Genomic DNA, 12207 nt, shown 5'->3' with positions numbered 1-12207 from the left:
ACTCTTATCCAGCCTGGTAATTAGATATCTGTGGTGCATACCAACGATGTCTTAAACTCTAGATGCCTGCCTCGTGTGTTCTGAAGTCAGGCCGGATGAAGTCAACCATATTGTACGGCAAGATTCCAATGCATGTAACAAATATCTACTCAAGGATGTACTGTATATACGTACATATGTTGCCTATGCAGTTGCATTCACCAGGTGTTCAACTTCCTTTGTTAATGCAGCACAAAGCCGGTATATGAACGATTCTCCCACTGAGGCTAAACAAAGCATATAAGACACACACTCTTAAGTGTAAATAATACTGAAATAATACGTCTACGAGAAGATAGCCCTGTAAGTATCGAATATCATAATATCACGTGATTACTTAATAGCTTCATACTTCAACTATGATTACCGTTTCTATCTTCTGATGATAGCACAGGGTAAACTTCGACAAAAGATTAGTTCTCAATACTTTTCACCCTACTGTGTCTTGTGCAGTCACGAACACTTAGTTATCCCATTGAAAGCCAGTGTGATAGTTACAGCCCAGAAGTGTCCTTGACTGTATATGTCTCAACAGTGTGTTTGAAGGCATGGACACTGCTGGATGTAACGATCCCATTGCTTTCCGATGGGGGCATTACAACCCATACATATCCCTGACTGTACCGCGTATCGCAACATGAAAAAAGTGAATTTGCCTGAATACTTAATGATCGTCCGTTCTTGAGCTATCGTTAACTTAATATTGATTTATAATTGGTATATCTATCACAAATGTAGTCACATGGTTTAGGGTAGACAGTCCCTATTAGCCAAAACGTTACTATAATTTCATGCTAACCAACGCTTAATTCCCAATTGCCTTGATATCGATAATTTGAACTATTGGTATCATTCGTAAATTATATTGGTCCCTACATTTCCGGTTCTCGTGTTTAAAGGTAAACGAACAATTAGTTTACACTAACCAGGTGCATAAAACGGACTAATATAAATTATACTATAAGATCGAAGTTGAACAATAGATATTGCAATGAACTACTTTCCACTATGGTTCTGTTACTAATATATAAGTTATAATAATAAGTTCAATTAACCTCATAATATTTTGCTTTCCTTCCGCTATTTAGATTGATGAAGTAAATTCACTAAACATTAACATAATAATTCCATCTGTGTGCAAAATTAAATGGCAATTATGCTTATTGACAAATATGCTCAAATTGGCAAAAATTACAACATTCATTATCTACCTTTACGATAAACATGCAGAATGTAGTACATTGTGCCTCTCAAAAACATATCACACGAATGCACCATTTTAATAAAACTATAAGCTTTGCGAATAGTGTTATAGTGTGTGCGGTATGTGTTATACTGTCTCCCTATTTCCCCAATTTGTAGAGGATGTTTGTATGTAAAAGTAGTTGTGGATATTGGTTTCAACATTTCAAAAATAGATCATAAGGTAATTGTCCAATATTTTGTACACACCCCTATATTATATCGAAACTAATTGCTTGAATTAGGTCTTGTCAATGTTTGGTTAAACAATGGGTTATATGAGAAAATATAATTTTTACAACTTTCTAGTTTTAACCTTGGTAACTCTAGGAATTGTGTTCCCAAACAATAAAACGAGACTCATAAAATAACTAATACTTCACATTAAAATATTACACGTACAGAAACTTTAAAATAAATCATTGTGATGTTTTTGTATGTACGCAACGGTAGCTTGTAATGTTTTAGCTGCTTGAATTCTAGTCGCTCATTTTAGCTGTATCTGACTGATGATGTCTCACTTATTATTTACGAAGACAAATAGCTATTATTGTTGCTTGATGCAAAAAGCAGGATATATACGTTCAAATTTTACTGGTTATCTTGCTTAGCACAACCCGTAATGGTTAGCCACGACGCCAGAGGCCCTGGGTTCAAGGGTGCTCCTTGTAAGTGTCCCTTCATAAATTTTAACATATCATTACTCATCCTCATCGTCGCGAGTGGCAGAAAAGCGACGTTAGTTGGGTATTATTATACGTTCACTGACAGTCGCACACACAGAAAACTAAATGCATCATATCGATTGATGCACCAGAATGCATCACACACTAAAGTATGTTTTATGGCTTCTTCGAAGAATCAGATTCACATTTGATGCATTTGGGTGCATTTTTGTATGTCGTGAAAGAAACACCAAAGTGCATCATTTGATTCAAGTGAGGATTTCTTTCAGTCGAGATACACTTCAATGCATCAGTTGATGTTCCTTGATTCACCTTCCTGCATCTTTTTGGATGATACACTTAAATATTTGGTCTGGGCTACAGAGTTTATGTAGCTCGGACGAAACGTTTAAGTGCATCATCAAAAAAAGATGCATTCTGGTGCATCAAAACGCATCAAGGTGCATTCAAGACTGAAAGAAATCCTCGCTTGAATCAAATGATGCACTTTGGTGTTTCTTTCACGGCATACAAAAATGCACCCAAATGCATCAAATGTGAATCTGATTCTTTGAAGAAGCCATACAACACACTTTAGTGCACCAATCGATGCATTCTGGTGCTTCAATCGATATGATGCATTTAGTTTTCTGTGTGCAGACACTTCTTGGTTGTAACGATTTAATTTAGGGTATGGTACTGTTACAACCCAGAAGTGCCCGTAAGTGTACTAATGTGGTGGCAGGGTATTCCATCAGTCTACTCTGTGTGATGCAACGATGTCGCAATGATTTATTTTAAACACGAACTCATAATTAATGCCAAAGTACTATACACGGAACTATACCTAAATCGCTGTTCTGCTTGTAGTCAAAGGTGCACCTTTTTTTCTGTTTTTGTTAATGCAGTTTTGTGTTTCTTTGTGTGTATGTTTAGTGTTGTAGCGGAAGTGGATTGTGGTTGGTGTTTTTCCTATTGGAAAAGAACTGAAAGGGGCTTGGTTCAGGTTAATGGTATATTTCACATGCTCAATTCTTCGCCATTGCCACATTTCTAGAGCTTCTACTTGGCTTTTCCTCGCCGTAAGCACTGAGCTAATTAAGCATTTTGCTTTGGGGGGAGATGCCCACTCAGTGGCGTATTTGTCATTTTATTTGGGGGGTATGGAAATTTGTATGTGTGTTACTAGTCAGTAAACAAAACTATTTTCTTGCGGTTAGGTTAGGTTACAACATTGGTTGTAGCCTACGTCGTTAAATCTATGTTAACATTTACACATAATTTAGAAACACTTACTATAGGTATATTTACACCCTAAGAAAACCCCTCATACACAAAGAAGAGCTATCGAACTAGTAACAGCGAAAACTTGACCAAATTTCTATTGCCAAGTTCAAACGTAACGTGCATCCAATCTACCTACAAGTTTCTTGTGAACACTTGAATACATCGTCCATTGAGAATGCAAATGTTCTATTTCCAAATTGTAAACAATTGAGATATTTTGGCTATGGCTTGTTTGGGATGTAATTCTTTCATCTCTGCAATCGTCTGATACCTACATACAACCAATGTTAATATATCGAGAGTCTTTTTTGGTCCATGTGCAGAATTTGGAAACAGCCACGAGAGTGCAAACTCCAACAGCCAATGAAACCATATGACAATTTCCTCAACCAACTACAAGCGCCATCCGAGTATGATATAAACCACTTGCATTCTAACCTCAGTAACTTGTGGGATAGTCCTATGCTTAACAATGGTAGTAGTCTTCGGTTCTTACTTTTGTTGTTAACAGACAGGAATTTTGAATAATAGTGGATTCAAAGTAGTTGATTGATTTCCCAAAATATGAATTATTTATTTTACTTTGCTACCGAATGACAAATTTATAATGAAATTGTTTCATCTCCATCTCGTTTCGAGAATGCAGTGTTAAATCTGGTAGATAGAACACTGGCATTCTGAAATCACAGCTGGTGCAATTGTTCTTTCTGAAATTTCGATAGTGAATTACAGCATAAATACCTAACCAAACAACAACTTATTTTTAGAGAGGCTTCAATATATCAGCATTTGAAATGGCACAAACTTTCAGCACAATCGTGACAAAGGTCCAATAAATATATCATGTCAAACTTTAAATGGCTCTCCTGAAAACAGAAAAAATTGGACATAGAACATTTGCATTCTCAGTGGACGACATGTTAAATGGCAGCAATATGCCATGAAAACTTGCAGATTGCTGTTGTCTCGATTCGGTGAGGTTGATCGATCAGTTGCAGAGTGGTGTCTGTCTTTAATCCACAAGGGTGCATACTTTTCGGCAGGGACATCTTTGATGACTGGATCATTAATGGACAAGAATAGTTTTTCAATTGTGTTTGTTAATTTTTTTAAGAAATGAAAAAATATATGCTTTCAATCTCATTTTCTTTGAAGAGGATAAAAACATCCCTGGCACGGATGAAACTATTTTTCTTTTGCCGGGGATAAAATGTTTTGTGGGGGGAAATCCCCGGCACACCCCTAGGATCCAGGTTTCTGGGCAAAACAACACTCCACTCCACACAAAACACTTCATTAGTCTCTTTCTTAGTTGTGTGTGGTCCACAAAACACACTTCTTCTATTAGTCTTCTTTTGTCATTGCTATTCTCACTGTGACTTCCTGACTGAAGCTCGGGGCCTCCCCGATGAAGCAGTGGTAGCGTCGTCGCCTTGTAATCAAGGGGTCCCGGGTTCGATACCTGGTGGAGGCACAAGTGGTTCGGATCCCACTTTAAACTGTAGGTCCAGTCCCCATTAGCCTTACTTTGCATAAAGAGGACTTAAAACACCAAATCAATCCATTCCTGACTGAAGCTCATGTCACTTATCATGAAACATCCCATCCCAATAGATTTCAGAGTTAGAAAACTTGATTTTAGATATCAAAGACAACCTTAAAATGCACGATTTATTGATAGTGATGGGTGATGAAACTAGATGTCAACAGAGAGGCTGATCGTTTTTCAAAACGTCACAGGGAATGATTGTTATTAACTATCATGGTAATATGACGATTTATTGTTAGTTCTGGTCGTCTGAGGGGTAAACGCTAGAATTTAGTTGTCAAACAGGAACGTATATAGCAATTTACTCGTAACTGACGATTTATTATCGATTTTAGTCAATTTGAACTTTGCTTAATTAAACCGGCTTTAGACAAAAGCATTTTCTTTAAAATTTTTGCTAGCATAAATGCTACGTAAATGTTTTCAAAAATCTTATAAGAGATAGTACTTTACACGAAAGCATTTTATGGAACACTTCGGTTAGCTGTTTGAATTACAATGTACAATACATACAGCACGAAAAGCACCTTCGAGTTACACCGTCAATGCTGTATGCACGGTGTTTACAATTGAAAAAGCTAAAATATTCTTCCATACGTGTACAGTAAACGTTGTAAAGTATGTATTTAAGCAGTGCCATTGCTTTTGTACCTAAAACCATTGAATAGGAATCCTTATTCCTCTCGGTTGAATAGTTATCGTCTTTTAAAAATGTGAAGTGATACGTTGCTTACATCTCACGCGACCGCCATTACAACTGCACTCGTGACCATGAGGTCCCTTCTGATTGGTTATGCTACGAAAAACGTAACGTACACACAACCAAAGAATCAAGATAATTCCCTGTTGCTTGTGAAATGACTGACAGATAAATGGGCACACGGTTAGTCATAGCCAAATACTATTTATGGACTGCCGAAATTTAATTACTTTTGGGTAGAATCCTAATTTCAGTTCTTTTCCAATATTCCTCTCCCCTATCACGAGAAAACCGGTGACACAAACCAAGGAAAACTGCTTATTGTGTGGAGGTAATGCACATTATTGTTTTTGGCTTCTCTTTACTTTTAAGTGATATGGAGTTAAGTTTTTTTAAAATTTCTTTACCTGCGCACTCATGTGAAAAGATTGTGTTAGTCTTGTAAGAGTATATATGAGGCGTCTTTGTGCTCTGTTTTCCCAGGTGACATGTCAGTTCTGATTGGAGAAGGAGAACCCCGCCCCTCAAAGTATCAAAGACTCTGACAGGACAAGTCTCTTGTGGCCCCTCCTCCCACTACAGAGCTCAATCAGCAACCGCTCTTCCAGGAAACTGAGGATAAACCGAGTTTAGACAAAAATCCAACATGTATTGAGCCATCTCCCTCCTAATTCTAATTGTTCTGTGGTTATTTTTCTAGTTCGTCTTTGTGTTGCTATTTTCTTTTGTATTTAGCACATTTTGGATTATTTTTATTTCGCTTTTCCTATTCGGTTTTTCTCCTATATTTTCTTCTAGAAAAGTATTTTAAAATTAGGATCCCTCTAGGGTTTAGTCTTTGACCTGAGCTGTGGCGAAAGTGCTGTATTGATTCCGAATGCGAATATAATAAATATTCTACCAAAATATGTAATACATTTTTAATTTTACCTGGAAGAGGAGGTCCTCAGCACGTCCCTTCATAGAAGATGGATCTTGTCTGGCAGACTTGCGTCTCTGCTTCCATTGCTGAAGCAGATGAAAACCACGTGACTTCTGATCACTGATTACTATTCACTGTATTTTATAGTACTTCTAGTTTGCTATTCCACATCTGAATATTTTGTGACAATAGTTCCATAACATGTAATCTTAAATCGTAAAGACGAGAAAAGAGGCAGCCTCAAAACACATTAGAAGATTAGGATTTCACATTTAAATAATCCACCAATTTCATTATACATCCCTTGTCGGTTTCTGTAGCGGAGTGGTTAGCACAACGCGATACGACGCCAGGGAATCCCGAATGGACGTAGGTGTTCTTTGTGATTGTCCCAATTTCATCATATGATCAATCATATACATCCAGTTTTTGTCTGAAATTGACCTGATTGGTCAATATATCACTCCTGTTTATCAGGATAATTTACATTTTACTCAAAGTAAATTAATTTAAAATCATGTATTGTTAATTTATGTAGGCTCTTTCGAGCTAATCGACTTAATGGAGATAAAAGTAAATTTCATTTTAGATCGGTTGGTTCCACGATGGCGTAGTAGTAGCATCGTCGCCTTGTAATCAAGGTGTCCCGGTTGAGGCACGTTCCACAGTGATTCTGATCCCACTTTAACCTGTAGGTCCAGTCTTGATTAGCCTATCTGTGCATAAAGCAGACTTAGAAACTAAATAAACTCATTTTAGATTGAAATGTAGTTGCTTTTTCGTCAGGAAATTTCATGTTGTGACTATGAATCTAGGCAAGTAATTTAATCAGTTCGTATTGAATGTATCTCGAACCGCCTCAAAATGTCCTAAAAGAAAACCTATGTTGTTTGTGATCATTTTGAGATGCTCATTAATACTATCCTCATATTACGAATGTTGTAAGTACAACTGCAATGTGTTGGGACTGTGCATGATTGAGGATACTTGCAAAGTTACTCCCCTAATGAAGTCGTAAGTACGCCACTGGTATTAAGTCTCTCCCAAAACATTCTGGAGCAAGAATTATGTATCAATAAAACCTATCATGGTAAACGCCAGAATGAAACAACTTGTGGATAGGATCAATTAGGCATATTGTAATGTACATCGTACATATTGGAATCAGTTATATGATTCAAGTTAGATTTGACTTAGGTTAGGTTAACACTCGATATAAAGAAGGCCTTCTGGCAAGTGAAACCTTCCCATAGCTTTATTCAGAAGATTACAATTGAGGAACTTGTTAGAACCAAATTTGCTTAAATGATGGTTGTGTTCATTTACACAGATTTATTTGACTGGTGTCACTAATAAGTATCATTTCTATTGACAAGTCTGTCAGACAAGATCCAAGGTCAGATTTCCCATGAAGCTAGAAGCACTTGGAACGCTGAACTTAGTTTAGTACCCAGTAAGTCCCACACTAACCCTCCGTTAAGTTCTTACATTATAACATGCGAAGTGGTTAGAATTTTGCCCATCTGTCATGCTGGGAATATGATTGCTCGAATAGGAGACCAATGTTAAAAGAAACGAAAATATGCTTGGATTTTATCCTGGTAGATTTTAGACATCAAAGTAGAATGGATTTGTTTACATGTAGGTAATGCATTACAGCGTCCTTTTTTCAGCACCATTTATGAAATGCTTTCAATACATGTATGTATTCCATTTATGTTTTATGTATTCCTAACTATGTGTAGATTTAGTCCGTGTATGTTTTATGTGTATGTTTAGAATATGAAATGAGTAGCAAGTTAGTTTGCTAAGATATTCAAAGTGTGTGTGCGTGTGTATGTGTGCGTATATAAGTTTCAACCTTTCCGTACTAGTAGATACCACTTCGTTGATACAAATTCTAATCTCCTCTTTTCTAACAAATTTCACGAGACTCCTAATCCAATCATCCAGAAAAGTTTTCCCATCTCCCACCTTAAGGGCCAGGAAGATCCAGCATCTCTGTTTCAGGTACAGTCTTTAATTCATTGTTTTCTTATCAGCATCATGTAGGACTGCTCTCAGTCTAATGCAGCGCTTACTCAAATTTAATGTTTTGTGTCTATCATTGTTGCTTTACAGTGTTAGTGCTCCGCTTTAGGACAGCTAGTGTAATCCTGCCTGGATAAGTGGAAAAATTTAGATAGCAGCATGCAGACTATCCCATCTGTTACCTTTTCCCGTAGGTGAGCTGTACCATTGTGTTGTCTTAAAGTCAGTAGCGAATTAGAGTTTTACTGATAATATTGTGTGTGTGAGTGTGTTTGTGTAGAAGTGTATATTTGCACGTGCTGACATAGTTAAGCAGTTGGAGCTTTGTTTTCAAGTCAATAAAATATGTGTGTGTTTTGTAATATAATTGTGACTGTGTGTGTGTGATTTTGTTCCTTTATCATATTGCTTCCTTTTTAAATTACAGCATAAATTAGCCAGTTAAAATTACGAAACAACTAACTAACACTCTTACTTTTGATTGCATAAGCAGCAACTAGAACATTCAAGTATCTTTTTTTATGTTTTTTGATTAGCACTAAAGCTTTGTTTGAGTGTGTTGTCTGTATAGGTAGACTTGGTCTGTGTACAACACGTAGAGCTCCATACCATACAGTTAACTCCATACAAGTAGACAGGAAGTCAACAAAACATGTCCAAGGTAGAGTTATTAGACGTGGTGCCTGAATACATCAAAGTTTAAGGGGCAGAAGACAGTTTCTTTTTTTTTTTAGGTAAAACAATATTGCAATGACCATCCCTCGATCTCCTCACACAGCCACCACCCCGGCCCCTAACAAGACTATGGTTATTTCCAATTCCTTTGTCCAGGTCACAACATCTCGCAGGCTGACGGCAATAGCACGGGCGGAGAGAGTAGCGGACCACGAAATCCCAGTCAGACTGGCACTGGCTGTTACAAGAATCATGACCACTCGTCGTTGTATGGCAAAAGCAACCGGAGCAACTCACAAGCACCTAGTCTTCCCTCAGGCGCCATCAATCCTGCATCGCCACATCTCCTGGATATTCCTGTGAGTGGAGCGCAGCAGCAAGAGGACCAGGTCGTGTCCAGGTCACCAGGCTTTCACACCCCGGTAAGCCAGAAGAGAGAAATTGTACTCATGCACATGTTTTTCTCAAGTTTTTCCACATGTTTTTTGAGAGAAAATTTTTGTTCGGTTTTTCTTGAGTGTAGTTTAGAATCACATTCACTCTTCCTTTTCTTCTACACACTTGTTATCTTTTGTACTGCTTAAAGAGGGCTTTACAGTGTTGTTTTGTGTCTACTTAACGTTTTCATTCTGTGCATGAGGTAAATATTTATTTTGTTTCCCTTTAATTCTTTACACCAAGGGTCAAATGCATTTTGCTTGTAGGAAAAAAAAAAGTATTTTTTTAAGTCCTTGATAATGTTTCCCCTTTCGTAAGAAAGTCTTTAAATTTTATTATATATACTGTGTGTACCACTATTTATGTTTTGATTAATATCTTTGCATATGGAAACAACCAAACTAAAATATCTTGAAGATCATATCTAGTAAAATAATTTACATGTTCTATCAGTTTACAGATTCATAGTAATATTTCACATACACAAGTCTGCATTGATATTTAAATGTTTTAAAATTACCTCATGCATTGCAGTGTGTGATGTGTACTTGCACATGTTTGGCACAGTACATGGCTTTTCCCGTACCAGTGTGTTTCTATATGCCACTTCCCTATCTTAAGCAAATGGAAGATTTACATTGCTGTGTTTTTATATTGTGTGTTTGTGTGTCTATTCTAAATTTTCTATCTTTCCTATGTGTATGGTTTCTGGTGACCTACACACTGTAGGTAATACATGTGAAACACGTGTTCGTCTAACAAGCTTATATGTGCGTGTATGGTAATATAGATTAATGTATATGTTACTGTGTGGTATAATTGTGTCTTTACTAGCAACTGGTCATGCAAGTTCAGTAAAAGTTAATACTTGTAGTTCTCAGAGATATTAAATCTTCACAAGAATTCTTTTAATTTCTATTCATTTTAAGATAATGGAGTATTTGCTCCTAACAATAACAAGAAATGCTTATATTTTTGAGTCGTTTGTATGTGTATTGAGAGTTAGGTTTCCTATCTTCAGTTAAGTCAGGAACACATATCTACAATAATTGACTACATAAGTATATTTTTCAGCTCCAATACATATTTTCACATCGTTCTGTCCGTATTTGAACATAAGTATTTCATATTCTGTAAGGAATATCTTATATTAAATTGTAACGTTTTACACTTTTTCGGTTAATTCGTTTATATTATATGTTGTATTTGGGTCAGTACAAAGTATAAAGTTTTATTTAATCATTAAATATCTACATCAAAATTATGTGCATTGAAGTCATCTTAGTTCGTTATCATACACAAAACATCGGTAGAAGCTGGTTTGTTTTCCCAAATGTAAATTTCTTATGGGTAATACTACTTAACATCATACATGCATACACGTACTTGTTTACGGATTGCACAATTTTTATTTGAAATTTGAAATTTCGTGAATTACAGATATAATTCAACTGTCGCTTAATTTTGCTACATGGTAGTCATAAATGTGTATGCTTCTTATAAGCAAACCAACAGAACATATTATTTACATGGTTATTTTAAATCCTTTGAATGGAAATTGAAAGAATCTTCAATATGAAAAGCACATTATTGCATAACACATATGTATTATTAGTATTATTATTGAAATTTTTCTTTTACAGATTAATTGTAATGATTTTAAGTCATGCAATTAGCATATTCATTAATTACACTATTCCAGTGTGGTAATTGACTTTATTTAAATAAATTACATAATAAAATCTCATTATCACTCTTTACCAGACGTTTATATATTTATAGAAATATATAAACAATAAAAGTAGGAGACTTTTTTCGATTAAAAATGTCGAAATTGTACATGATCTGAAATGACACAGAATGCTAACATGGACACTCAATTGTTTGCTTTTTTCTCAATTTTTCTTTGTAGGAAGACAGCAAAAAAGACAAGAAAAACGAGAAAATAGATGAATTTCCTAGTGAGTTCGAATGTTGCTTTTGCACTTCAAAGGTAGTATTTGCATTTCCCTCCAAATATATATTTAACAGTAGATGCAGGTGTAGTTATTTAGTATCCATCTATTTACACGGAGATCTAGAGTGATTTTTAATTTATTTGTTAAAAATGTAGTGTAGAAACAAAAGAAACTCTTCAATATATTTCTAGTCTTTAAAAAATTATAAATATAATGCATGTTTCTTACACTTTCAGTAATAAATAGATTTCAAAAATAATAATATGTTTGGCAAGATATTTCTTAAAGTTATTAATATTGTACATCGGTAGAAAGTTTTCAGTATGATTAGTTTTTAAAGTGCGAGATATTTCTTAAAATTCTAAGAACCGATTCTATATTCTACTATTAATTTTTACCGCCTTGATATATTATTACAATTGCATAATTCTTTGATAACTGGCATGCCAATAATAATGTTGTGCTTGAGTTATATCGATGTACAAATAATTAGTTTCACTTTTACCATGAAATATCCACTAAATCTTTTTGAATTTATCTTTTAACTATCTTTGTCTCTGATACTCCGAATAAATATAATAAGTACATTGTTGCAAATGTAATAAAAATGTTTTCTTTACAGCGCTTTTGTATTCTGATCGCCTAAATGAACTGCTGACTGTTGTTCACTGTAGGAATTAAATCTGTATTTAGTTTTTTGT

The 12207-nt window shown here is 35.5% G+C and overlaps 1 protein-coding gene across 4 annotated transcripts in view; it reads left to right on the top strand.

Annotated features, from left to right (window-relative positions):
- Positions 1-12207, top strand: part of Shab (potassium voltage-gated channel shaker cognate b) — a 307081-nt gene that overhangs the window by 250328 nt on the left and 44546 nt on the right. For 2 of the 4 annotated variants that reach the window (XM_083143978.1, XM_083143976.1), the window contains exons 4-5: positions 9267-9532; positions 11461-11541. In XM_083143978.1, the coding sequence (XP_083000104.1) occupies positions 9267-9532; positions 11461-11541 (347 nt within the window). The remainder of the gene's footprint in view (positions 1-9266; positions 9533-11460; positions 11542-12207) is intronic. The other 2 variants (XM_083143980.1, XM_083143979.1) reach the window with 2 other exon arrangements.

Source organism: Lepisma saccharinum, chromosome 22 (genome assembly GCF_977018435.1).
Source record: "Lepisma saccharinum chromosome 22, izLepSacc3.1, whole genome shotgun sequence".
NCBI classification, from domain to species: domain Eukaryota; kingdom Metazoa; phylum Arthropoda; class Insecta; order Zygentoma; family Lepismatidae; genus Lepisma; species Lepisma saccharinum.
The sequence above is the reverse complement of the archived record's forward strand: the minus strand, read 5'-3'. Positions and strand labels throughout refer to the sequence as shown.